The sequence below is a fragment of the Alternaria ethzedia genome (genome assembly GCF_023757985.1).
Source record: "Alternaria ethzedia strain BMP 0044 chromosome Unknown scaffold_5, whole genome shotgun sequence".
In the NCBI taxonomy this organism is placed as follows: domain Eukaryota; kingdom Fungi; phylum Ascomycota; class Dothideomycetes; order Pleosporales; family Pleosporaceae; genus Alternaria; species Alternaria ethzedia.
This window is the reverse complement of record NW_026056198.1, coordinates 72263-99688: the sequence shown is the minus strand read 5'-3', so window position 1 is coordinate 99688 and position 27426 is coordinate 72263. Positions and strand designations below refer to the sequence as shown.

Sequence of the window (27426 nt, the reverse complement as noted above, 5' to 3'; positions counted from 1 at the left end):
CGTTTCTTGTCCCTCTCTGCCGGCTTGTCACCTGCTTGGCGCATCTCGCTACCAACGCAGACACCGGCAAGTAAAGGAGGGCCGAATACGGTGTCAAAGTTACCGAGCGCGTTGTCGGGAACATCAAGTCGCGCCTTGAAGCTGGTGCGCGATGTTTGGTTTGGTGGTGAGGCGCGTCTCCGGGCGGAAAGCTGGCTACGTAATGGGTTGGCGATCGATAGGTAGCGCGGGGAAGCTCCAAGCTCCAAGCTGCCTGCCCAGGTGTACTCGGGGTTTAGGCAGACACGCTCATTTGAACGCGTGAGGGAGTTATAACCTGAACACGCCAAATTATTCACACCACACACAGTCTGTCCTGTCCATCATGTCCGACAACACGACGTCCCAGGAGGACATGGCCGCCCTCTCCTACTTCGACCACTCGTCGGGCAAGCGCATCAACACCGATGTCGTCCTCATCGAGGCAATCCGATCGCAATACCCCAACCTCGACCTTACCGTCGCGCCTCAGGGACGGCTGAACCTCCTCGCATACGCATCCGCTGGCTTCGCAAAAGTTACGCCCCTCGAAGACTCGGTCACGGATCCTGTCTATGGTCCTGGAGTCAAGTGGCGCTCCTATGCTCCCCCAAGCCACAGGCTCGACCCCAGTCCTGGCTACATGGTCGAACGTGTCATCTTTGGCAAGTACATGTACAAGTGGAAAGACCAGGAGGCTATCCTATACATTGCCGAAGGTCGCGACGGAGGGTCGTATTACCCAAGCCCGACGCTGCACTATGTCCTCTCCAACGCGTCGCACAAGGTGGATGAGTTGATCAAGGACGCGACAAAGTGGGGTAGCGAATTGCACAACGAGGTCTGGGTCTTTGACGGTGGCTACTGGCAGAAGAGCGCGGAGCTGTACCGTTCCGTACAGAAGAGTACATGGGACTCCGTCATCCTCGACGAGGACATGAAGAAGGCGCTCATCGCAGATGTGGAGAACTTCTTCGATGGCAGACAGACATACGAAGACCTGAAGGTGCCATGGAAGCGCGGTGTCATCTACTACGGACCCCCAGGAAACGGCAAGACCATCAGCATCAAGGCCATGATGCACAGCCTTTACCAGCGCGGCAAGGAAGGCGACTCCAGACTCGCCGTCCCCACCCTCTACGTCCGCACCCTGACCTCTTTCGGTGGACCTGAGTACTCCTTAGCGCAGATCTTTGGCAAAGCTCGCGAGCAGGCGCCCTGCTACCTTGTCTTTGAAGATTTGGATTCAATCGTCAGCGACCATGTACGATCATACTTCCTCAATGAGGTAGATGGTCTAAAGTCCAATGACGGCATCTTGATGGTCGGTTCCACAAATCACCTAGACAGGTTGGACCCAGGAATTGCAAAGAGGCCTAGCCGCTTCGATCGCAAGTACTACTTCCCAAACCCTGACTATGATCAGCGCATGCAATACGCAAAGTTCTGGCAGGGAAAGCTCAAAGACAACAAGGATCTCGACTTCCCCGACGAGCTCTGTGGAAAGATTGCCGAGATTACGCCCAAGTTCTCTTTTGCCTACATGCAGGAGGCTTTCGTTGCGTCGCTCCTTGCTATTGCCGCGCGGGGTGGTAAGAGCGTCGATGACGCCGACCGCGATGCAGAGAGGTGGGCAGGCCCCCAGGATCCGATGAAATCGACCACCGGCACTCTGCATACCAACTTCGCACGGAGACTGCCCTTTGGCGACATATACGACCCTGCTTCAGAGCCAGACTCTGATCTTGACAAGCTAGAGCTATGGCAAGAGATGAAGAAGCAGGTCAAGATTCTGCGCGAGGAGATGGAAGAGAAGAACCGCAAGGGTGATTGGGAACTGCCTAGCCGGTCAAAGGCAGCGGATCCTCGACCAAACCCGACTCAGTTCAGAGATGAGCTGGACGCCATTCTGCATGGAGGTGAAGAGAGACGTCCCAAACATCCGCACCCAGAATTCGAGTACCTAGCCAGTCAGACTAGGTTTGAGTAGCGACCGCTTAGTCGGTATTACACAGGACAGTAAGGCGTTTTGGCGTGACAGTAGCTAGCTTTTAGCCTATCATGAAATATCCACAAAGAATTAGCTATTCATAGAGTTGACTGGGACTATATGTTACAACAACAACCTTGAGCAATACCCATTTGGTGTACTTCCATGTTCTCTACCGTGATGTACAATTGCCTCTCTGATTGGTAACAGTGCAACGAAAATCTAATCGCCATGGGTAGCAGCCTCCTCCATAGCCAGCACGGCATTCTCCAGCTCCCTAATCCTCTGCCCCACCCTCCTCTTCACTTCATCTGCGACCGGCCTATCCTCACCTTCAACAACCCCTTTGTAGTACTCGAGCAACCTATCCAGCTCTTCCCTCGCTGCAGCACGGTCGTCAGGCGCATACGTTGTGTTCTTCTCGCTCTCTTCCGACGCAATTTCAAACTCGTCTTTGGCTGTGCCGTAGAGTTCTTGTATCTCCTCGATCGCTTCCTCAACCGCTTGTTGAGCTTCTGGAGATAGCGAGGATGGGGCTGACGACGTGGCGGATGCAAATTTAGCGCATGGCGTTGAAGTGAATGTGCGGACGGCAGAGAGGGTGTTGTAGGGTGTGGTGAAGCGCGTCCATTGGTTTGGCGCTGCTAGGATGGAGGTGTTGCGTGCTTGGTATGGTGGAGGTGGGGACGGCGACCGTGAGCGCTGTTGTGTGTAGGTTTGGTAGGAGAACTGTTGCGTGACCGGGTAGGACGTCCGTTGCGCTGCTATTGCGCTTGCACGGAGCGTCGTCTGGCGGAGGAGAGTGCGGATGGGCGCGGCGCCGGATGCCATCTTCGGGGAGGACTGTCTGTGGTACGAGGCGCGAAATTGGCGCGGGACGGAGCGTTGGGCTACATTGCGCAGCGAAGGCGCTTTGGTGAAGAGCGTGTGCGACATTGTGGGTGGTGGATGGTGGGTTGGTGAGATGGGGCTGTGGTGAGCCTGAGGTTCACCGGAGTTAAGCCTGTCATGCGGACATGACGGTGCCACCCAACACCATTCTTTTACTACCCATCCATAGGTACCTCGGGTTTCTTGACAGTATGTTGAGATCCAGAAGTTTACATCACCATCAGATTTTACGAGTGTCTCGTATGATGCGGTCGTCGACTGCAAATCCGAATAACACTCTATAAAGCTGAGAGATGCTACACGGCTACGACGTGGTATAGAATTACAGATCTAGATAGGTAGTTTCTACGCGTAGAGACACAAAACATTTGAGTAGATGTAAACAAGAGGTTCCCGTGTCACGTAGAAGAAATGGCAAGTGTGGCAGCTTCCTCTATAGTAATGGTCATCGCGAATTGCACCGCGAAGCATGCTCTCACTCCTATGACACAATGTATCTATGTATATCTCTGAGAGACAAGGTTCCCGTACCGCACATAGCACTGGTCTACGGGCAAACCTAGGATGATAGCACGATGGAGCTTGTTACTTAGAGTGCATCCCAAGTACGCCGGTATACTACATCCTGGAGCTACACACACTGCATTCTGCCTCGACGAGCACAAGATCTGATGCAGTTGGTATCTCTAAAATATAGAACACAGCTTGCTGATAACAATATTTTCTGTGTAGAGTATGAAAAGAACAAAAGAAAACAACGATGAGCAAAAAAGAAGTCTTTAAGGTCGTGCCCGGGTTCTTCTCAACGTTAGGAACAAGTCTTGAGGTCACAGCAGAGGAAATGTCTTACCGAACCGGGGTTATCAGAATATTGATGAAGTCAAAATCTGAAGTGATAACCACTACCTAGAATCGAATGAGCGCATACTCCATGATGTTACGATAGTGGATCAACATACACTACACAACCTGTGGATGCTTCAAATGGTGCAATATGACGGGTCTCCCCGTTACATCGTTTATAAAGCAGCCAACGTGCTACTCAGGCTGCACTCGATTAATCCGACGTTTTCGTCTGTATCATTTTTAAACGAACAGCTGCCCCGTCAAGAAGCATGACGCCTAGACTTGAACAAGCCCACAAAGTGGTGGGGCATCATGTTCGCAAAAGTCAAAAAAGAGGGGTCCAAGTCACCGATTTCGGCAAACTTCTCACAATTGTCCAGAACGCCAGAAACGACGTACAGGGTATAAAAAAGTACAACATACGCAGTATATGCGCGTAACCATTGTATTCGAGCGAGGGCAGAATTGGTCCAGGGCAAGAGGGGTTGGTTGTTCCACTTGTTGGTGATGGCAAAATTGCAAAAAGGGGAGTCCACAACCACATGTCTAGGACAGCTGGAGAAGCACTCTAAAAAGACAAAAAGAATGATGCAATAGCTCATACGAGCGGGGAGGATCGAACTCCCGACCTTCTGCGTAACTTTACATTTAGAATGTAAAGCAGACATCATAACCACTAATTCAACGTTAGAAAGGCGCTGGAGAGTTGGATAAGGGAACGAACCTAGACTACGCTCGCTTGAGAGGCGATTGATGAATAAACTTCAATTTAATGCGTAAATATACACTACGATTATTTCATAACGCTGCTGATTGGGTCATCTGGCGAAGGCAGCCCATGCGCGGGACTGAGGAATGGCGACAGCGGGGTTGGTGGGGTCAGTGTCAAAATCGCTTCTTTGCAATTTGTCGTAATGCCCGCCTTATACGAGGAAGAAACTGAAACGCTACTCTACTGTCTACATTACCTTAGGGAGTATATAAACTTTAACCTCTATAGTAATGTAGGTAGTAGAGTATCTATTTAGTCAAAGTTTACACACTCCCAAAGGCAATGTAGACAGCAGAGTGGCTATTTAGTTAAAGTTTGTATATCCCCTAAGACAATGTAGACAGTAAAGCAGCTATTCAATTTCTTCCTTGTATAAGGTATGTCCAAGTCCATGCTACCTAAGTACCACGCTCCCACTTTGTGAACATGTATTACCCACACTACTTCTCGTTCTCTAGAGCCAGAGCTTGTTGTTCTCACACCACCTGCACCAATGCCGCGGCACTTATTGCCGCTTTCCACAAAACTCAAACCAGAGCGCGGAGGTACTCATTGTCTTGAGCCTGGGAAGCTTTATGTAGAACAATAGAGACGGTGATGAACTGTCATGTATCTTGTATTATGCTTTACTTGAAACTCGGTCAAGTCTGAGAGATTTCTGCACATGTGCAGAGATAGATCGTGTAGAATTTGTATCATATGTTTGGCTAGAATTAATGACGAATATGAAAGGGGTATACTACCGTTATCTGGCCAGCGCGTGAACCCATTGCTGACACCTGTACGCCTCGCTATACAACAATGCTAAGGAACCTATGCTGCCCACAATGGCCGTGCTATGCACCATCCAACTATCTTCACACTCCACTCTTACCACCACCGCCTCAAATTCCTTCCACTGGTCGCGCACTGCAGGCAATGCCTCGTCGATGACACAACCGCACAAGTCCCACATACATTTCGCCCACAGTCGCTGCATGCAAAAGGACTATGCGCCACAGCTCCACCCATGTCCATATCCATGTCTACATCCATATCTTCTCGCTCGCTATGTAATGGTGTATCGCAGTCTTCGCATCGGGGCACTTGTGACGAAGCTTGGTGCTGCTGCACAGGCATTGAGAAGATGAGTTGAACAGGCGGCGCGGGTAGCTGTTTCCAGAAAGAATGCAGCGTAGACTTTTGTGGTTTCGACGAGGCCAAAGCTGATGGCTGGTGTGTTGGAAGAGCGTCGGACGGGATGGGCGCGGCCTCTGGATGTTCACGTTGCGCGGCGAAGAGCATGTTCAGCGTGTTTTCTGGGATATGATTAGCAACTAGAAGCTCGAATCACCGAGTCATTATGGCTTACTGTGTATCGCTTGCTCGTCGGGTCTGTTGTCGCGAACCCGCTTCTGTGTGCGGTTGCCCCAATCGTTGCCCTTGACTCGACTCGCGCTTATGAAGTCCCAGCCATTGGATCTCGAGGTCGCATGTGCATGTGTATCCATCATCTTGTTATAGCCCTTGGTGAAAGACATGGGCGATTGCGCATCCGGTGTGGAGACGGCGCCGAAGCTGGAGATGGAGAGCGGCGATTCGTCGGAGGAGTGCTTGCGCTTGAGGCCCATGGCTGCGGATTGAAGTGTTGACGGGTTGCGATAAATGACGGGGTATTATTCGTGGTGTGTGGATGGCAGCAAATGTTTGTTTACGGGTTCGTAGAGCGATATGCGAAAGGGATAGCGAGATGGGATGAAACGGGGAGTGATGATGCTGAGTGGCTGGCCTGGGAGACGCGAATTGTCGGCGCGAGCGCGTCGCGTGATGGCGTGTCGGGATCGCAATTGCATCACTACCCTCCGACCGGGCACCTGGGCAACATCCCCGAACATCCACACGTGACCTGCTGTGCACTCGTTGCAGCAGGCGTCATGGAGCATGGCTTGGTGGGCTTTTGTATCTGGCGTCTAGAGATGTCCCTCGCACATTCCCAGCAGGCGATGATGGCAGGCAAAGGCATTACGTCGGCTGTACGAAGGTCGCGCTCAGCTTACCCCACTGCCCCTCACGCTCCCAACACCAACTACTCGATACAACGTCACGATACCAGCTCCCAAGATCTCTAGCAGCGCATCCCGCTCCGTCGCACAATTCCCGAAACCCACCATGGTCACCCGCAAAGCCACCCACGCCGGCTCCTGGTATACGGACAATAAACAGCTCCTATCGCAGCAACTCGACGGCTGGCTCGCAGACGTTCCTGCTACCACCACGCCTATCGGCTCCGTTTCCTCACAGCAGGGCCAAGTCTCAATACCGACGCCGGATGCGCGAGCCATCATCGCCCCGTAGGCTCCCTGAAGAAGCTATAGAGAACATGAGGCTCATGGACATGCAGGCATGCCGGATACTCGTACTCAGGGCCTGCTGCTGCATGGGCCTACAAGAGCGCTGACTGGGCGAATGCGTGAGTGCAAGACTATGAAGCGGAGGTTTATTGCCATACTGACGGCTTATAGCAAACGTGTTTTCCTCCTCGGCCCCTCCCACCACTACTATCTCGCTGGCGCTGCGACAACAGGCTGCGACAAGTACCGTACACCGCTCGGCGACCTCACGATAGACAGAGACCTGGTGGAGGAGATACAGCAAGACTGGGATCTGGAAATCATGTCAAAGGGAACCGACGAGGACGAACACAGCTTAGAGATGCACCTGCCCTACATTTACAAGATGTTGTCGCTCAAGAACACGAGCTTCCAGAACGACTCGAAATCTGTTCCTCTGGTTCCTATCATGGTCGGCAATACTGAGGCAGCCCTCGAAGCATACTATGGTTCTATGCTCGCTCCCTATCTCTTCGATCCCCACAATGTCTTCGTCATATCATCTGACTTCTGTCACTGGGGGTCCCGTTTCCGGTACACGTACTACCAGCCGCCCGACGGTTCAGCGGCAACCCACCTGAAGTCAAGCTCTGCTGTGCCGAGCGACTACCCCATACACGAAAGCATTGCCGCTGTCGATCACGAGAGTATCGACGCTGTGGAGAGTAGGTCACATAAACGATTCTTAGACCAGCTCAAGAAGACGGGCAACACCGTGTGCGGAAGACATCCGATCGGCCTGTTCATGGCCGCGGTAGAGAAGGCAGGTGAGCTACGTGAATTAGGTGAAGGAAAGGGCACATTCAAGTTCCTGCGATATGAGAGGAGCAGTCTGGTCGAGGGTGTGCAGCATAGCAGTGTATCGTACTGCAGTGCTTTCGCAGTGCTGTAGGGGATAATCGATTTGTATAGCATGATGGGCCTTTCATACTGAAATATAGTAATACAGACAACAACCAACGACTACGATGCCGCTGAACAACGTGACTGAGCGCTGTAACGCCGATCCATGCAACCAAAATCCATCTCATCGCAAAAACCGAAAGGCCCCCCAAACGCACATCAAGATGACCGTGGCTTCGGCATAGCACTGTGCTTTACACTCCACGGCTGCATGCTTCTCCTCGCGCCCAGTGTCTTCCTCTGTGCCGACTGGGTTTGTACCTGACTCATTGATGTTGTATGAAATGTCGACGCCGGACGGAAACCCGCTGCCGAATTAAAAGATGACGATGCTTGCTTCATTGGACTTGCCGGTTCTCCGAGCTCTTTCTCTGCTTGGTATGTATTCTCCGCCTCAGGTTTAGGCGGTGAGCTGGACAAAAGAACGTACCGCGTGCTCTCCATCCCAGGTTCTGGCTCCGCACGTTTTGGCTTGGTGAGGATAGGTCGGGTTGTAACTTTGTGACTGGGTATCGAAAGGGGCTGGAATGGACGTGGTGGACGTGAGACAGCGGGCTGAGTGTTGGAGATATCGTAGAGTGGAGTATTGGTTGCAAACGAAGACTGCGAGCGTTGTAAAGACGGCGCGTCGAAAGATGGCGGTGGTTCGGTTTCCTCAGACAGCGTGCTGTTTGATCGCTTGAAGAAACTCGTAATGGAACCTTGACCAGTTGCACGTGGCTTGACAACCTTTGCGCGCGCAGGCTTTGCTTCTGCCTTCTTCGCATCCTTGTAGACTTCTCTACCAGCCTCGACGTATGGAGCACTGGCTAGAGTGCGAATCCGCTCTGCTTCTCTTTGCATTGCTTGTAGGTCTCCAAGATCTCGTGCGCTAGTGAACCCGGCTTTTACACTCTGCATCGTGGTTGTCGCTGTCGAGAAAGCAGACGTTCGGTTCATCGTAGATGCTACTGAGTCTTTAGACAGAGAGCTTGACGATTCCAACTTACGCCGCTTGAAAGATTGGTCTAGCCCAGCACCGTTGGTTTTGCCACCGTATGCGGCCCATGTTGGGTCATCTCCGTCAATCTCCTCCCGAGTCGTTGGGTACTGGTCATCCTCTGGACGTTCCAACAAGCAGAGAGCTGTCTTCATATCTTCAGATGATGGGCATTCTCTGCGAAGGATGCGGGCTAACTCTGGTACGGTACTCCTCTTAAATGCAAGATCTGGCCCTCTATTGCTGAAAAGCTTTTGGATTTTCCGATCCGATATGAATCTCGAAAGTGTCGTCTGCTCCTGGCCCGACTGTTTGACTGGGCAACTTAAGTACAGTAAGCCTTGTGCTCGAGTCATGCCAACATATAGCAAGCGCCGTTCTTCGTCGTGATCGTCCGCTCGGGAATGGGGGATGGATCCGTCGTAAACAGCAGGCATGAAGACCACAGGCCATTCAAGACCCTTTGCTGCGTGAATGGTGGAGATGGTGACCTGGTCTAGTTCACTGCCCTCCTGGTCTGCCGCGCTCGAGAGGGTGACATTGGCTAGAAACTTGGACAAGATATCAGCTGCAGTGTCGTGCCGCTGTTCGATGCCTTCTACTGCTGGCAAGGCGTCGTCAGAGATCTCTTCTCCATTGGCGACTGCTGTAGCCATTTGTGTCGCCTGATTCACCAGCTCCTCCACGTTGGCCCATCGATCTTGCCAGTTCTCTTTGTGCGCCTGCTTGAGATAGGACTGGAAAGAAATCTTGGTTGTGACGTGCGATATAAGACCTAGCAGGTTGCAGTCTTCGCCTTTAGCAGGAAGAAGCTTCTCGCGAGAGGTGATGATAACATTGACGAACTGCTCAATACCCTTCTGCGCCTGGGCGGACACTTTGCTTTCCGGCTTTCTTCTGCCTTGAGCCACGTCAAGCACTAACTTCCACAAGGTCACTTTCCTGATCTCTGCTTCTTCGAGAAGGGCCTTGACAGTAGTATCGCCGACCTTCCGAGAAGGTACGTTGATGACACGCGCTACCGCATCGTTGTGTTCAGGCTGGCTTATCACACGGAGGTAGTCCAAGATAATTTTGATTTCCGCACGGTCGAAGAATTTCGTGCCAGCGACCATGCGATACGGAATTCCAGCTTGTCCGAGCGCTCTCTCAATCTGTAGTGTGAGTGGAGACGATCGCACAAGTATAGCGTAGTCATTGAAGCTCAACAGCCCGGCTGTAAGCGTTTTGGTCCGGTGTATCTCTTCAACGATCCATTTTGCCTCCACATTCGCCGATATAAGATGGCGAAGAGTGGGTTGCTCGCCGACACCGTGGGTAGCAATCAGCGACTTCTGTGGCCGACTCTCATCCTGCTCTATGACAGCCATAGCGGAGCTTAGGATGCATCCCGAAGATCGATAGTTGTTCTCCAAATTGATCACAACTGATTCTGGGTAATCAGTGCGCATCCGCAGCAAATTCTTGATCTCGGCTGATCGGAAGCTGTATATGCTCTGGTCCGGATCACCGACGATGGTAATACGTCTTGTTTTCTGAGATAACAATCTCATCAACTCATACTGGATGTTGTTGGTATCCTGATACTCGTCAATGAGTACAGCCTGTATCGTCGAGACACAAGATGGTGATTTTCTTAACAGATCCACACAGCGGACGAGGAGGTCGTCATAGTCGAGGAGATTTGAGGCGGCTAAGTGTTCCTGGTAGGACGAATATACCATAGCAAACTCGTTATCGTTGACATTCTTAGCTGTTCTGCGAAAGTCGTCGGCCGTGACGCCCTTGGCTTTCAACTTGGAGATCCTGGAGCGAGCATGGCCAGGCTCTACTGTGTACTGATGGCGCGTCACGATACGCTTCAATATTGCTGTGCTGTCGCTAGTATCCGCGATGCCAAAGTTCTTATCAATCCCAATCTCTTGACCGTACCGAGACAGGAAGCGACGCGCGACCGAATGGAAGGTACCCAGAATCAGTTTCGCCTCAAGTTTCTCTCCAACAAAACCCTTGATTCTTTCCTTCATCTCCCGTGCGGCCTTGATGGTGAACGTGCATACGATGATGTTCCATGGTTGTAGTCGCTCGTGATTGATGTGGTACGCGACGCGTGCTGTAAGTGTTTTGGTCTTGCCTGACCCCGGCGGCGCGAGCACTTGAACAACATTGGCGGGACTTGTCACCGCGCTCTTCTGCGCGTCGTTAAGCCCTTCCAACAATGCGTCCATGACGGTTTGTGCGAAAGATGACGTCTCATTGAGGGCGGGCTCAAGTCGTGTGGCGTGAAGGGACTCAGAAACGCGCTAGGAACACGCTGCACGTGTCGATAAGATAAGCCATTCCCTAGGTATAGCCGAACAACGGCACCCTTCATGGCTCACAGCAACGCTTAAACTGAGTCTTGAGTGCCTAAGACCAAAAGCTGAGCTAAACCTGTTAGTTCGAAAAGCGTAACACTTCCGCTGGGCTCTGCGCCGGCGGAATCTCCGTGGTGAGAGCGTCAGTCTGCCAAGTACTAATTTCTCGTATGTTTCCCCGCAAATGCGGAGGATGTACCCTTACTCGGACAGCTTTTATCCGACAACCCGGCGAGAAGTGACGATGATCATCGGATTTTGGCTTACATTGAGCAAGCCTACCGACGGGCATTGAGGCTCTTCCCAGTTAGCTGTTCACGATGGCTGTACCGAGAAGTATAAAGGTCCGAATGTACCCAGTGTCTATGCCACACCCCGCAAGGCATCACTCAATTCACTGACCATGCTGGGACTGCGCGTTTTACTTGGCACAGCATTTGCTGGCGCTGTCGTTTCGGCAGGATACTTGCCCGAAGTTTCGAGCCACACTGCTTTCCGGTACAATGCGCGTCGACAGGCAACGAACAGCACGTCTCCATCTTTCAACGGTCCGTACAGTACCAGAGGCCGAGATATTGTTGATAGCAATGGCGAAAAGACGACTTGGGCTGGTGTTAACTGGCCAATGAGTGGTATGTATCAAGTTCAGACTCATGCCCCACTGCAAGAAACTGAGATCCTCTGTAGGCGAGACTATGGTTCCTGAAGGACTTGAGTGGGCGTCAGCGGAAGAGATTCTTGATGACATCGCGGGTGTTGGCTTCAACTACATCCGCATGGGCTACGCCATTGAGATGATTGACCAAGTCTACGATCGAAACGGCGTTGACGTGCCACTCGAGGTTGGCCTCATCAACGCCCTGGGCTATGTGAACGGCACCAAAGTAACCAACGATATCATCGAGAAGAACCCTGGTTGGACAGCTCAGACCACTCGATTCGAGATCTGGAGCGACATCGCACGCATCGCTGCTACCAAAGGCATTTTCATCAGCCCAGATGTGCACACAGGCAAAGCGCAGTGGTGCTGCTCACACATCGACGGTACCGCATGGTTCGACGACCTTGAGTTCAACGCAACGCACTGGCGCCGCGGTCTTTCCTATGTTGCCAATTGGGCAAAGGATCACCCAAACGTAGTTAGTATGTCTCTTCGCAACGAGCTGCGCGAATCTTGGAACGTCACGGATCTCTATTACAACTGGGACACCCTCGTCGGCAATATGACCGCTGGCGCTGACGCAATTCACGAGGCCAACCCTGATCTTCTTATCCTCTGGGGAGGTATGCAGTACGGGCAAGATCTGTCAGCACTCACTAGCGGCAAGAACATTCTCACCGCTCCATGCTACAAGTGCACCGCGATTCGCGACGCCGCGAGGAGGGAGCCAGTGTACTTCAATCTCGACGATCACCCCTGGGCTGATAAGCTTGTCTGGGAACTCCATCTCTACAGCATGAGTGAGGACATCGACACGGGCACCTGCGACATCGTCAAGGCAAACTTCTACCGCAACGGCTTCAATGCTCTGGGCATTGATGCACCAGCCGCCTGCAACATTACGGGTGACTGCCCGAAGGCTGTGCGCGAGACACCAGTCATCCTGAGCGAGTTCGGTAGTGCGCAAGACGAGACACTCTTCAATAACACACTACAAAACTGCTTGAAGGAGTACACCATCGAGAACGACATCAGCTGGATGATGTGGTCTATCGCTGGTTCGTACAGAATCAGATCGGGTGTTCAGGGTTTCCCAGATACGTGGGGTATGACAAACTACAACTGGACTGGTTGGAATTACGAGCGCGGTATTGAGGATTTCTGGAAACCATGGGTTCAAGCAATGAACACAACCAAGATTCGTTAGTTATCCGTATCTACTGACAGCAAGTGCATAGACAATATTACTATCGAAAGACGCATTGAAAACAACCAGTATCTGACATGAACTACCGTCCTTCCCGCCTCCACACACAATTGAATTTATCACCTTTTCTCCAGCCTCGATTCTTGGTTCTCACATGCTGGATTCAGCCAGGAGCGCGAGCAAGAGACAACAGAGAGCGGAGCCGGCTTCGGTGGAACAAGTAGTAGGGCACGGCAGAGGCACCTTATCTAAGGAAAAAACTAAACACCTTAGAGCCTACGTTAACGTAAGGTTACCTACTTTATACATCATGATCTTCATGTAGGCTGCAGGCCTGTTTAGCTTCTTGCTTGTCTAAGGTGGAGGCTCGGGAATCTATGAGTGTGCAGTTTGACAGGTGATTGCGCGCATGATCGCGACTTATTGTTCATTAGAACATCATTATGTTAAGGCGGCATGAATCGAATGCTCATGTCACCTGTTACTAGAATATCGCTCCGAAGCTAAGTGCGCCCAAAACGACACCCATCCACCACTCCAGTTTACGCCTCCTCCCGGCTCCAGCCTCCTTGCTGGAGGTAGTAGCCAAACCGCCAGTTTGCTCACCAGGATTTGCAGCATCAGTGGTACTTGCTTCGAAGCCAGATCTTGGTACAACCATTGTAGTAGGCGCAACACGCACAGTGGCAATGACAGCAGTTCCGTCCGAAAAGACCGAGACCAAAGTGTTACCTTCGGCGTCAGTCGTTAATCCTACAAAGGTAGGGAAGAAGTTGCTCCCGATGTTGGTGCTAAGACCAGCCGTAAGCGTTAACGTCTGTGTTCCATATACAAATTCGCCAATGGCTACTGCTGGCGCTGTTTGTGGTGGAGATATCATGTCCGTATTGCTCGCCATGCCAGAGTCGGGAGTGGTTGCTGGCTGGGCAAGCGCACTATCACCTCCATTATGGTTATCGATGGGCGCTACAGTTTGACCAGGGTTTTCTGTCGCAGGAGATGCGGGTTGAGCTGGCTGCACATTCGATGGTGCGCGCCCAATCTGAGAGACTATCTGCAGTAGGAGACTGTTCTGCTCTATCTGCTGTTGCGCCGATCCTGTAGCACCGGGTTCTTCTCCCATCGTGTTCGAAGCCCTGACTGTGCTCGGTCCTATGATGAGGCCCGGCTGTCCAGCACTGCCCTCGCTTTCTTGTTCGGTCCCCCATACGAGGACGTTGGTCTCGAGGTTGAGGATGGTCGGCCGAGTCGTCGTGACAGTCGTGGCGGTCGGAGTAAGTGTCACGAGGCGATCGGTAGCTGGACCCGTCAGTCCCCAACCTGTGGCAGACGGAAGAACAATCCATTGCAAGCCACCACAACTACCCGGATCGATAGAACAACAGCTGCTGGCGTCGAGAGTACACACTTCGACCTTCACGTCGACCCGATCTACAGAACTCTCGGTAGCAGTGGCATCGGACGGTTCTGTTATCTGCGCCGCGATCGATACGGTCGACTGTTGGGTGGGAGCAATCTCGGTGACGTTGGGTAAGAAAGAGGTCTCTGTTTGCAATTAGCGTGTATGCCCTCAAGTTGGTACGATGTTGGTTGCGCACGAGGGACAGCTGCTGCGGCGTTCGCTAGAAATAATAGCGTCAAGAGCTCTGGCGGAAGGTGCATGTCGGTGCGGCGCTCCCTCATGCCGTCAATCTGGCATTGGTAAGGAGACAGCGAGAGCCTCCAGCGCCCTCAGACACTCAGGCCCCTTGCGTCCCGCCATGTTCTCGAAGTGAGTAAGTTCGCGCGCTGTGCCGCAGGGCAAGCCTCATCGTGGCTAGCCGAACGTCGACGAGCACGCCAAGCGCTGCCGGGCGTTGTCACAATCTCCGAAGTCTCATGCACCACGCTGCAACTTTACGACCAACGACAGCGACGGTTCAGCGATCCTCCAAGATTCACATCAGCACTAGGACCCATACCTGCCTTATATGGCGACGCTTCCAGGTGTTGTGCATGCACTATCGCGGCAGTGGCGGTACAAAGAACGCGTTGCAGCTGACCGGCATCTGAGTCCCTCCGCCTCTCCAATGCACAAGCGTCTAGATGCAATTATACCACCAACGAGAAGGATCGAATTCAAGGGAACGCGAAGACGTCCATTCTTTTTTCAGCACGCTCGGATACACTACGCTCTAGAAGCATACGCAATGGCTCACACCCACACATATCCTCGAACATACCTAGGTACCGTATTGTATACCTCCACGACAGACCTCTAATTGTTGATTGCGACCCATGAATCACGATTGATTTCGTATCTCGTGCCCTGTGTGATCCTGTAACCAGGCTGGTATAGCGCATGCATACTCAAGCGCTGCCTCCGTCTCTTCACACACGCAGACGTAGCGACTAACAGCCCAGTCCCGAACGTGCTGTCAGTACGTTTACGCCTTCACTAACCTAATGAAAGTCTAACACCCTAGAGCCTACATTAACGCTAAGTAACCTGCTTTGCAAGTTTCTATCTTTATGTAGTCTGTAGACCTGTTCGGCTTTTATCTTGTATACCAATGTAAGGCCAACAGTCTGGCTTCTAATCTGACGTTTATAAGCCACAATACTGTCTACATTTAATCAGTCTAATTAATTTGACTACTGCGCTGAAATCCGAACCTGCAGATAAGGCTATTTCGTGAGAAGCGCTAAGAGAAGCAACAGGAATAGCTGGAGAGAGAAAGGTACAAGAGCTGCGTAGGCAGTCGACGAGGCGATGAGCCGAACGAGAAGGCAGCGAAGATCCGTGAGAAACAGGACGAAGGTTTTGGGTGACGTTATCTGTGTGGCTGGCCAACAATGGCACCTCCCAGGCAGCACACTTGTTCGTAAGGGTCACATGGGGAAGATTCCCAATGCTCTTCAATCAGTGTGCGTCAACCGCCTGGTCAGTCTTTATTGCAGGCCTCCTGGATTAGGAGACATCAATATCCGAATGACTACGACGTGCAAGTGCGCAACCGATGAGTCACTGCCACTGCGACGAAGGACATCGCCTACATGGATCATAATTTTGGTCATGCTCTTCACTGCCCATCTCTCAATTGCGACATCGTCATACCAATACTCGCTGTTCTTGACCAAACCTTACTAACGAGAAGGCTGAAAAAGGAGCCCCTGACCCAAACAATGATTCATCCAAAGCGCATGACCCTTTGAGCGTCGTAAGCTCCAACCGGCGAGGTACCCACGAGAGCGAATAACCAGAGACATCAGCATAGACATCGGGACAACATGGAGTTATGCTGTAGGCATCCAGCTCAACATCGGAGATTACCCGCTACGTTTTCGCACCTTGATTACACAAACCCAACGTTCACCGTCGTGTTTTCGGCCCCCACACCTCCACATTGTCACAGCCTCGTAGTGGCGACCGCACATTCAGCTGCCATGACCCTTCCACGATACACACTGCAGGGGCCCTTAGGATCATATACTTAGGCAACTCTGAAGACTCCATTCAAGCCTCAATGTTCTGGCGGTCAGGAACTCATCGGTAAATAATCGTTCACGCGGAGCACGCCGACAGTGGGCGCAGCCAATCAAATCCTGGAGCGGTTTGCACAAGCCACAATCGAGCCGCAGAAAAAGAGGCGGTGCACGTTGAAATTCATGGAGCCCATGCTAGCCAAACAAGGTGATTTCTAAGTCGTCTAGGCAGTTGAAACATTTCGTCAGATAATATAAGAGGGTTCTGGAGGACAGTGGGCTTACTTCTCCAGTCCTTACCTGTACGAATATAAGTGCCTGCAATCCATTGACATTGCAAAACGCATAACTTTCTCCTGAGCATTGTCATTACAATCATTCCATACCTACCAAATCACAGTCATCATCTCAAGGCCTGACTAATCAGCCGCACCAGGCAGCCGACTATGTCATACCTGCACCTAACGCGTACTCGCACCCGCGAGCGCACTCCAGAGTATGAATCTTACTACTCACGTCCTCTCGTTCATCACGACTCCAGCAAACACCGGCGGAGCATCACACTCTCAGATCTCGATGACGAAGATGGCCATGATGACTACCCCTACTCGTCCAACCATAAGCCAGTCAGGTCATCCCGCTCCCTAACAGTACGGGATCAGCCCTCTCAACTCGAGCGCTTCAACGTCTGGACTGACACTCGGCGCCCCCAAAACGATGCGGAAGACGAGAACAGACGCCGTAGCTACGACACACGACGTACGTACGAATACTCCTCAGACCGCGCCGCTTCTTCCGAGCCAGACGACCAAGCTTTCCGCCTCGGCATCAACGCTAAGTTCAGCCGTCCACACTCGTCGCACCATCACCATACTTTCTCGCTTCTCTCACCCTCATGCGATCCTTTCCATCGTAGTGAGAAGTGGTGGGTGGATGAGCGTTGGGAGTCTCGTGAGCGGTCTACCTCACGGGAAAGGACCCGTACACGACGAGATAGCTTCTGGGGCGACTCTCCTTTCGAGGAGAAAGAGAAGGAGACCGAGCAGAAGAAGTGGAGAAGCTATCATAGGGTTGGCGGGAGAGAGGTGGAGAGGGAGAGCGTCAGGCCGTTGAGTGGCTGGAGGAGAAGAAGGATTGTCTTGGGTGACGACTAGGGAGAGCAATTGGGGACACAAGGAGGCGATCGAACCAAAATGTATTTCTGAGTGTTACATCCTTTTCATTATTGTCAGTCTTAGATGGTTTGGGTATACTTTAGGCTTCGCGATACACTGTCTTCGGGGTTTTCTTTTCTGAGTAGCACATGTGACTAGGAGTGCTAACTTATATTCAATTATCAGCTCAATGAGTAATGCGTTGAACTATACATTAGAATGAGAACGTGAGCAAGTGCTGAGTATCACCAAGCAGTTCAACTATCGATTCCTCAAAAGCCGAAACCGAGGTCTCATTTCCCTCCCAATCGCCATGTCTGTGATCCATTGCTCGTATTCCAAACCCCTCGTATCCGTGAAATCCACGTCTTCGTAGTGCCATCTGCGGCCCAACCAACTCTCCTTGTCCTGCTCATATACACTGGACTCGAGTGCGCCCAGCACTTCATCCTCAATTTGCCACTCCGTGCTATGTCCTATGTTTAGATAGCGCAAACGGCCTAGATACCGTTCGTCTATTAAGGTGAAGAGATCAGTCATCGTGAAACTACGTGAGGGATCACCCGTCCGTCCACAAGCGAGGAGAGTCAGTTTGTATAGTGGCTTGGCTTCTTGCCATCGGGCTGGTGAGAAATCTGGTGGCATGTTTCCGAATCGACTGTCGATGTAGTCTAGTGCTATGGTTAGAGAGACGAGGTTTGGTAGCCAGTCTAGTACACTGTTCAATCGGCCTTGTTTGACGGCTGGTAGATCGCGGAGTTCGACGACCGTAAGCGATGCAGATAGGCTGTCAAGTAGGGGTCTGATACCTTGCCTGCGGTCTTTATGTTAGCATCCAATCCTCCAGTGGCAGTCGTACGGTGAACTCGTTGCAATAGAGTCTTGACGTACTGATCTAGACCTGGACTATGGTGAATACTCAGCGAAGAGAAAGTCGGAGGGAAGTTGGCCGGTTGTCGTAGCATATCCCATAGGAATTGACCAGAGACCGATCCAGATAGAGCGAGGTGTTCCAGGTTAGGTGGCCAGCGAATACTGGGACCACCGGGTGTGGCGGAGGGTTCATATCTAGATGAACAGCGAGGCAAGTAAAGCTCGCGTAGATCCCCAAGTTGCCGTATCGTTTGGTTTAAGCTTTGGAAACTGATGCATTCGGATACCCTGGTTTTAGAAGAGCATGTCAGTTTACGATTCGAACAAAGATCGTGTGTCTGGGGTTTACCAACAGGCTCAGGTCGAGAACGCGTAGCCGGGTGCATTTGCTCAGGCTAGCCCAGCAGTTGATTGCAAAGCTAGCTTGAGGTGCTACGAAGACTTCAAGAGATAATCTCGTTCGGCCTAGCAATCTAGCTGTTGTCGATTTGGCGCCTTGATGTACGATGTGGGATAAGTCCAGCGACTTTACTAGACTTGACAATGCTGTGGGCTTGTGATAGGTTAGCATGTATCACCAACTACTCGGAATATCCTTACCTTGATGCGGGCTAGCACAGAAGGACATATCGTTCGTACAAAGAGATCGTACGCACTTCCTGATAGATATGGTGATTCGTATAGTGGTTGAACTGCTATCTATGCATCGAACAGCCAAATTAGTCACAACACGTTTGATGGCCCGTAGCATGGCATTCACATACATCATACCACTGTCTACTGATGTAAGCTCATGTGACCAGGATCCTCAATGCGACACATTACCTATTGACAGCGGAAAAGCGTGCAAGCGCGGTTTGCCTCTCGATCTCGCCCCACGATGCAAAGTACGCCAAGATCTCAAGCAACAGTTCGTTCGGGAGATAGTTGGCATAACTGGAAGAGGAAGTAGACATGATTAGTGTGGCTGCATGTGAGCATGCGTACATGCATTTGGACTCGTGAAGAGGTCATCGCACAAGCGCGTGCGCGCAGAGATGGCGACATGACGCACTAGCGCGACTGGTGTTTTGGGCTATCACCGAGTAACACCGAGACACAGCTCACGCTCAACCCCGCACTCACCAATCAAGACCCTCACACACGCGTTTACGGAAACACCCGCCCCTTAGAGCTGAACTCGGTGCCTAGGATCTGTCGGTCCTACTAAAACCTAAATCCCTATTGACAGGACCCATGGCGGTTAATGTGAAACATGCGACACGCATCACTATATACACACGCGATGAGAACAAAGGTTGTGATTCCCCGCATCTATTCACAAGGACCCATTTCACATTCCTTACTCTGTCTCTCTTTGCATTTCACAGTTTCATAGATCTTTGATACAAAATATAATCCCTACGATACAACGCCCTCCCTTCTTCTTACAACCACACAAGTCTTGGTCCCTCTGTATTACTACACAACTCCATACCTTCATTATCAGCAGCAATGAACACTTTACTCATCGCGTTAGCGACTATAGGACAAGTAGCCGCGGGTCGGCTCCTCGTCGCATCATATGGAAATGACACTACTCCTGGCGCTATCCAGACTCTCGAACTACCACCTAGCACAAACGAAAACACTAGCCAAACGATGAAGGTTACTCATGAGAGCTATGAGTGTGGGAAGTTACCCACATGGCTCGATGCTTCCCTTGGTCGTGAAAGGATAGTGTGTCTAGACGAAGTAGAAATTGGTGCCAACCTTACAATGTTGAGCGTTGGTGCTGATGGCAGCCTCAGCAAGATTTCGAGCAGCCCGGTTTTGGGAGGAGCGGTGTCTTCGATATCCTACAACAACGGAACGGCGCTTGCCCTTGCCCATGTACGTACAACCCTCTCTTTCTAATCCTTGATGAACATGTACTAACAATCCAAATAGTATGGCCCCCAGGCAGCAATCTCACTCTTCACCATCGACGGAAGCAACAAGTTCTCATCCCTACAGAACTTCACCTTCGAGAAGCCTGAACAGATCCACCAGGCTGTCCTCGACCCCACAGGCCAATTCATGATCTTCCCTAGTCTCGGTGCCAATCTAGTCCACGTATATTGTATCGATCCCGCAAGCCACCAGCTCACCGAACACGAGCCACTCAAATCAAAGCCGGAATACGGTCCTCGGCATGCAGTTTTCTGGACAAGCCCCGATTCTAAGACCACATACCTCTTTGTCGTCCACGAGAAAAGCAACAAGATCATCAGCTACAAAGTAGACTACCCTGAGTGCGGCGGCCTGGAATTCACCGAGGTCGACGAGGTCAGCACATATGGCAACACTACGCTCCCGCCAGTGTCATATGCCTCGGAGATGATATTGTCACCCGACAACAAGTTCCTCGTTGCGGCGAATCGTAACGGCACGGTGTTCAAAGTAGACAATCCCGACCCAAAGAACAGCACCCAGGTTCCAAGTGACTCACTTGCAACATTCAAGCCGACAGCGGACGGAAGGTTGTCGTTTGTCCAACTCGCCAAATCAGGCGGATACTACCCTCGCCACTTCAACATGAATAAGGACGGATCCATGATTGCGATTGCGAACCAATTTAGCAAGAACGTTGCTGTCTATAGCCGAAATCTAGAAACGGGAAGGATCGAAGACAGCAAACCGGTGGCTACGGCTGAGGTCCTTGGGTCCGGCGGTTTGATGTTTGTGCAGTGGTTGGAGCAGCAGTAGGTTGGGTGTGAAAGTCTATTAACAGACGACTCATGCGCACGGTTCTGATGATGTATCCCAGAAGGTTGGAATGAAGTCTTGTTATGAGACACTCCAAGAGCATCATCATATCTGCAATGACAATACATGTACATAATTCAATATCACGGAGCATCTGCTGAAGATGCCCACTTTTCCTGCGCGACAGCCCACGCTACAGCGTCCCAAACATCGCTCACGATCTTGCGCGGCTCAGGCGACGGTGTTGTACCCTTCTTGTAGACACCTGTTTCCACTAACACACTAGCCCAATCTGTACCATGCGGACTCTGGTAGTTGTTACCGCCAGCAATGTCACTGGCGGGATTGTCACCGACCATGTACACGCGCTTCAGATGGCCCAGCGGACTACCATAGTTTTGCATCAAATGATGCCGATGCGCTATCAGACGCTTCTCAGCGAACTCGTACGTAGGTCGGTGTGGTTTGCCCATTACGACTTTCTGCAGCTTAACACCTTGTGTCTGTCCGCCAGTTATCGCAGCCCAGATACCCTCGAAAGCTTCGCGAAAGCCGCCCTGACCGAGACGTGGCAGGTGATATTTTGCCGCCCATAGCAGGTCTGGGTTTGAGAAGTATAGTGGGGGCTGTCCATCTTGTTGGTAGCCACGATTCTCCAGAGCTGGATTGCCGTTCTTCTGTGACAAAGTTCCAACGATGCCATGCTCTGATAACAAGACATCCTTGATGATCTGCGCGTCCAACCCCCAGTCTCGAGGATCGTTGTATACAAAGACTGCATCGATGCGGAGCGATCTAGATGGCGAGTCAACGTCGATAGGGACGGGTAGCGGTCGAGTAAAGGTCTTGTAGTAGGACAGTAGTTGCTGCGAGAATGGCCATACATCCGGGTGAGCAACCATGATATCGCCAGGTATAACTACATTCTTGAAACTATGCAATCTGTTAGAATGCTGTAGCCCCATGTAATGTCGTTCCGTCATACCCGTATGCCTCAGCGACCTTCCTGCATTTATCCTCCACACCACCCACCACCATGACCGTCTTGTCCTTGAGGTCGTCCATGTCGGCGAAGGGGGTATGGCTTTGAACGAACATGGATGCATCGATAGACACATCCAGTTTACTGCTCAACTCGGCCACGCGGTCGGATTCATGTTTGCCGCCGCCATTGGTAAGAAGTATGAAGGGAATGCCCTGTGACTGCAGGTAAGAGAGGGCCTTTTGAGCTCGGGGCAGCGGATCTGAACTTCTTAGGAGCACTCCATCGATACTGACAGCCGTCAGCTGCTGTGTTGAGAAGCTGATGGTGCGCATGCCTTACTCGAAAGCGAAAGCAAACTCCGGGGCACGGACCGAGGGAGCAGCGGCCGTCTGGAATGCGCGGCGTAAAGGCAGGCCGTAGCTGCAGCGAGCAAGTAGCCTCATCGCGTACATCGTCATTGGTGGACTGCGGATTGCTCGTGATAATGTGATGTCTTGGACGGTTACCCTGCAGCAGCATGCCCGTCGGGAAATTATTAGTCATCGTCGCGTTACCCACCGTTGCGTCACAACAATCTCAATACCATCTTGATACTACACATGAGCCCTGAGCTTGCATATATTCTATAATTTGGACACCAAGTACCAAATATTTGGTTCGGAACTCAGAGGCAGCTTGTCCGATCCTCATAGCCGACTCCTCTGCGCGCAGGCACGCTGACGTCTAAGGAATGGCAGCGTATACAACTCGGAGCAAACCATCACTCTACCATTCGCTCGATCGACAATGTTACCGCCAATCTTCTCGATTCGGAAGTCATGCATATGTAAGGATTTCGCTTGCCGTCCGGAAGCACCGGAGACATATGACCTTGAGTGCTCGTACACCGGTACCTTTGCATAGCTCATTGAGTCTCTAAATCACGTTTATTATCCACCTCATCACGCTGCTTCTCTTTGAAGACTTTAGATACCCATTAGCTCCTTGACCGAGAGAACATTTGTGACGGTATGCCTGTGTTCGCTCATTCATGGCAACAGGCGAACCTTCAGCAGTGAATATTTCCCACGTGGAAACTCACTTGCTCCTTCCCAACTGACATGACTTGCAACATGCAGGGACTTTCCTACTGAGGAAAATGTACATTGCCATACCAACCAATGTGATGTTTAGATCGACCGACTAGCTGTTGAGGTCGTGAATCGGGCCCACTCTACTGGACACAATAGTCGGCGACTCAGATCACCCCTTGCTTAGAATTCGGCACAGAACCTTGTCGAGACTTTTCTCTGCCGCTTGAATCTCCTTTGTTCTCATTCTTTACAGGTGCAATGGCTTTGGAACAATAGTAAGCAAAGTCACGTGGTATGACATACCATGTCCGAGAACAATAGTAAGCTAACATCGAGGGCCTTACCCTTGTCGGGACCATGCTCTGGACCTTTTGACAACAACAGCCACAAAGGAAGCTTCGTCCTTTCCCATATACTCTTTTCCGTTGTATAAAACGGTGCTCATGGTCCGTAAATTTATTGTTCTTCCAGCCAACAGAACACTATCTACCTACAATTTCAAGCTCTCTACATATCCTTCAATCACCTCAAACCACCCAAGCCAACTCAACTGTCAGCATGGCCCTTCATCGTGGCGTCAAAGGCGGCTGCACCGTCCAACGCATTGCCAAAGGCGGCACCAAAGGCGGCTGCACCATCCAACGCAATGCCAAAGGCGGCGTCAACGGCTGCACCGTCCAACTTGGCGGCGTCAGTGGCGGCTGTACCGTCCAATAGATCACTCTCCTCTCTTCCTCCCTCTCTCGACAGAGACTCGACAGAGAGACACTGCCTGTAGTTGCATCACACCCAACGACTACAGATTGATGCCGTCTCAGCTCATCACCGCTTTCACTTCGATCATCCCTTTTTACACGATAACAAGGGGATTTGTCCAAGTACTTACGCCAATTGACAAGTACGCGGATACAAGTCGCCTCAAAGCCTTGCTATAATGCCGATAAAAAAACATGCGAGAATCTTCCGACATGGCCGATCGACCACAACAACATATGCGGCGATGGGATTGGAGTCTTGTTCTGCTTACGGCGTGGCATCTTCTTTCCTTATAAATTATGTATCTAGTATCTAATGCGTACGCCAGGTTGAGTTCTTGGGGGATGGTTTCTGACTTTGGTCTTTGTATTGAGGGCAGCGATCGTTCAGAGGGAGCTTAATGATATGTACATACTCGTTCGCCACATACATCTTCTATCTGTAAGCACTTGCGACAACTGCGTGTCTCAATGTGTCAGCGTGATCTTTACCGCTGTGTTTGCTTTCGAACGGTATGATATAGTCTCACCGACATGGCGATGGAGAGGCGTTTGTGCATCACAGATATGGACATCTCTCCACTGATTTAGATATTACCAACAGGAGGAGCTTTACAACACGACCACTGGGTAGCGGCAAAAATGTGAACAAAGCATTGACACATCACGCCGCAATAGTTACTATTCGCATGGAACCATCATTCTATTGTTCACGTTAAAAACCGGAGAGGACTACCTGTACATACACATCTGAAGTCACTGGGAAACAGCCCAGCAAGCCTGTTCAAGTCAGATAGCCCTTCGCGAAAATCTGCCGCATGATGTGGGTTGAAACAAAGCTACGATACAACAGAGTTTAATGACACGTTCATCACCTTCCTCGTAGGCTCCGTACCGAAGGTTTGTGTGAAACATGGTCTTTCACTGCAGTCGTGGCGCCCTTTGCAAGAGGCTCTCGTGAGACAGGGCTGGTGTAAGGCGATTTCTTAGAAGCGCTGCGTAAAGATGCAGGGGTTATGTTTGGTGAAGCATTATCCTCTGAATCCAGTACCTCAGTGCTCGTTTCTCGATTTGGCGTGCTCGGTCGTTGGGAGCGAAGTGCCTTTCTGCTTGACAGTGGTCGAGTAGGCTTCTTGACCTTCTTCAGTGCACCAGGCCTAGTAACCTTCCTTTGAAAGCTGACGGTTGTGTGTCGGGTAGATTTGACGGTAAATGGCTTCGCCGTCCGGAGATTAGCTGATCTCGTACGTTTATCAAGAGTTCCGGAACTTGATCGCTTTAGAGCGCGGTTTTCGCGGGATGCATTCTGGCGCGACAGCGCATCTGCTTCCCTCTCGACTCGCTCACGAGCAGACTCCAATCGAGCGACAGCATTTTTCGCCTTGGCGCTAGCTGAGTTGCCTGCAAGCATCCTGCGCTTCTTGGGGGAGCTTTGGGTGCTTTCAGAACCAGGCCTTCGAGGACCGAGCAAATCCTGCAGCTTGCGTTTCGTGCCTGTGATGAGCACTGAAGCTATTGACTTCTCTTCAATGGGTTTCTTTGGCTTGGGACCGAGGACCCCACGGCATGATTCAGTGCCACAGCGGCATTCCTGAATGTTCTTTTGGGAAAACGGACTAAGGAAGTCAGAACGGTTCAACATATATGTTATAGGACATGACTTACTCAAAATTGTAATCGTAGGTCAGCTCATCGCCAGTCATGATGCCGCGGGGACCGGCGAACAGCGCCATCCGAGGCTCTCCACCCACAGTCCACTTGATCATCTCGCAGTTGGGTTCACACGAGTGATTAACGAATCGAGCAATAGTCCCACGAGTCGCATCAATGATCATTTTGTTGTCGAAGCTCATGAGATAATAGCACTGCAGAGGATTAGCAGAAATCTGTATGGCAAGACCTTGACAACGTACCTTGTCTTTCTTGTAGACCTGTTTCATGCGTCGCTCGCATTCAGACTGGGTAATGATCTCTCCAGCATATTCTACGATGATCTGGTGTGGCTCGAACGTTCGCATAGCACGAACACCGAACCCTCGGTCTTTTGTATCGAGAACTTCCACACCATAGTCATAACGGTTGCCTTTTGCACGCTTCTTGAGCTCTGCGAATGGCCGATTGTTACATAGGTCCGGAGGCAGTGGACAGTTGGTTTTGTCACATTCATACGCCATGATCCGATTGTGACAGGACTCTCCACAGCCATCTTCTTCATCGCAATAGCATTGGGAGGAGTCTTGCTTGTCGCGTTTCCACAGCGCAGATGCGTCGCCGATGAACCTGTCTGCATGTCGTTAGCATTGTTGACTGAGTGGGATCATAGTGAGGTTACTTTTGTTGAGTTTGACCCAGCCGTCGACCTTAACCTTTCTGGGTAGAGGGCTGTAAGTATCGAATGGCAACTTGAAATCGCGGAATACATGTTTTGGGTCCTCGTTCAATAGACGTTCGCAGGCAAAAATCGGGAGGGGCAAGATTGTGGCCTGCCATGGTTTCTTGGCCCTCTTCTTCGCGCGGTTCTGGCTTTCTGAGAGACGAGGATCAAAGTCGCGATCCTGGCCAACATACAAACCTTGCTTGAGCCAGACTTTCGACTTGGGCTGCGAGAAGATCTTTCCTTCCTGGTCTTGGCTATCTGCATCTCCATCCTCAAGAGCATCGCGAGACCGCTTGAGAGAAGCCGCGGGGGAAGCTGATTGGCCGGATTTGAAGGATGGCTCTGAAGTACTGCGCCGTAAAGTGCTTTTAACGAAAGCCTTTCCCCCTGAGTACATGCTTGCGACGGTGTCGCCGACACCGCTTTTGCGGAGGACCTCCTTGCGAAGGTCCGTCACGCGAGAGGAGGTGCGACGTCGTGCTGCCTGGGCGGCTTCGGCAGCCAGCTGATCCTCGACCTGATCGCTGGCATCAGTCATGTCAGACTTCCGCTTCAGCATCTTCTTTCGCATAGGTGTGGCTTTCTCCTTCCTCGCGAGCTCCTCAAGAGAGCCGTGCACGACATTCTTGTGGTGCTTCTCAAGGTATTTGGTCGGCGTATGAATCGCAGTTCCGGCGAGAATCTGCACGTTGTACGTGGTGACGGACTTGCGCGAGCTCCTAGCAGGGCGGCGGGCCTCGTTGTTGACGGCGTCGGGCGTGGTGGTTTGCGCGGACGCTGAGGTCTCGCCGAGCATTTGGAGGCCCGGAGCCTCCTCGTACACTTCGACAGCTTGTTCGATCTTCGTCATCTCGGACATGACGCTGGCTTCGTCGCCGAGGCTGGTAGGTGGCGTCGAGATGGAAGGCGACGCGCTGGACGTGGCGCGAGCATCGCCCTGCTTGTCAGTTCGCACCGTGATGTTCGAGAGCGTAGAGGATGTTGAAGTTGGGGATAGATCGCGCTCGGCCATGACAGCGGACGG

General features: G+C 51.5%; 9 protein-coding genes and 1 non-coding gene across 10 annotated transcripts; 3 read left to right on the top strand and 7 right to left on the bottom strand.

Annotated features, from left to right (window-relative positions):
• Nucleotides 1-364: 364 nt before the first annotated feature.
• J4E87_002765 (uncharacterized protein) lies at nt 365-2008 on the top strand (the record flags this gene model as incomplete). The annotated part of the gene is made up of 1 exon (XM_049374399.1): nt 365-2008. One exon carries the CDS (start codon nt 365-367, stop codon nt 2006-2008), a length of 1644 nt encoding a protein of 547 aa, XP_049235390.1.
• Nucleotides 2009-2230: 222 nt separating this feature from the next.
• Nucleotides 2231-2944, bottom strand: J4E87_002764 (uncharacterized protein; the record flags this gene model as incomplete). The annotated part of the gene is made up of 1 exon (XM_049374398.1): nt 2231-2944. One exon carries the CDS (start codon nt 2942-2944, stop codon nt 2231-2233), a length of 714 nt encoding a protein of 237 aa, XP_049235389.1.
• A 1398-nt stretch (nt 2945-4342) lies between these two features.
• J4E87_002763 lies at nt 4343-4437 on the bottom strand. The gene has a single exon. It is a non-coding gene; the product is annotated as a tRNA-Val (tRNA).
• A 1105-nt stretch (nt 4438-5542) lies between these two features.
• On the bottom strand, nt 5543-6127 carry J4E87_002762 (uncharacterized protein; the record flags this gene model as incomplete). Its single annotated transcript, XM_049374397.1, has 2 exons — nt 5543-5565; nt 5869-6127. The coding sequence occupies 2 exons, from the start codon at nt 6125-6127 to the stop codon at nt 5543-5545; spliced, it is 282 nt and encodes a 93-aa protein (XP_049235388.1).
• Nucleotides 6128-6665: 538 nt separating this feature from the next.
• J4E87_002761 (uncharacterized protein) lies at nt 6666-7778 on the top strand (the record flags this gene model as incomplete). The annotated part of the gene is made up of 3 exons (XM_049374396.1): nt 6666-6847; nt 6898-6966; nt 7019-7778. The coding sequence occupies 3 exons, from the start codon at nt 6666-6668 to the stop codon at nt 7776-7778; spliced, it is 1011 nt and encodes a 336-aa protein (XP_049235387.1).
• A 170-nt stretch (nt 7779-7948) lies between these two features.
• J4E87_002760 (uncharacterized protein) lies at nt 7949-10996 on the bottom strand (the record flags this gene model as incomplete). Its single annotated transcript, XM_049374395.1, has 1 exon — nt 7949-10996. The coding sequence occupies one exon, from the start codon at nt 10994-10996 to the stop codon at nt 7949-7951; it is 3048 nt and encodes a 1015-aa protein (XP_049235386.1).
• Nucleotides 10997-13477: 2481 nt separating this feature from the next.
• Nucleotides 13478-14339, bottom strand: J4E87_002759 (uncharacterized protein; the record flags this gene model as incomplete). Its single annotated transcript, XM_049374394.1, is given in 2 exon segments — nt 13478-14313; nt 14333-14339. The coding sequence occupies 2 exon segments, from the start codon at nt 14337-14339 to the stop codon at nt 13478-13480; spliced, it is 843 nt and encodes a 280-aa protein (XP_049235385.1).
• Nucleotides 14340-20126: 5787 nt separating this feature from the next.
• J4E87_002758 (uncharacterized protein) lies at nt 20127-21212 on the top strand (the record flags this gene model as incomplete). Its single annotated transcript, XM_049374393.1, has 2 exons — nt 20127-20357; nt 20415-21212. 2 exons carry the CDS (start codon nt 20127-20129, stop codon nt 21210-21212), a joined length of 1029 nt encoding a protein of 342 aa, XP_049235384.1.
• Nucleotides 21213-21355: 143 nt separating this feature from the next.
• On the bottom strand, nt 21356-22655 carry J4E87_002757 (uncharacterized protein; the record flags this gene model as incomplete). Its single annotated transcript, XM_049374392.1, has 3 exons — nt 21356-22145; nt 22198-22485; nt 22537-22655. The coding sequence occupies 3 exons, from the start codon at nt 22653-22655 to the stop codon at nt 21356-21358; spliced, it is 1197 nt and encodes a 398-aa protein (XP_049235383.1).
• A 2241-nt stretch (nt 22656-24896) lies between these two features.
• J4E87_002756 (uncharacterized protein) lies at nt 24897-27414 on the bottom strand (the record flags this gene model as incomplete). The annotated part of the gene is made up of 4 exons (XM_049374391.1): nt 24897-25641; nt 25691-25890; nt 25939-26309; nt 26358-27414. 4 exons carry the CDS (start codon nt 27412-27414, stop codon nt 24897-24899), a joined length of 2373 nt encoding a protein of 790 aa, XP_049235382.1.
• Nucleotides 27415-27426: the final 12 nt, after the last annotated feature.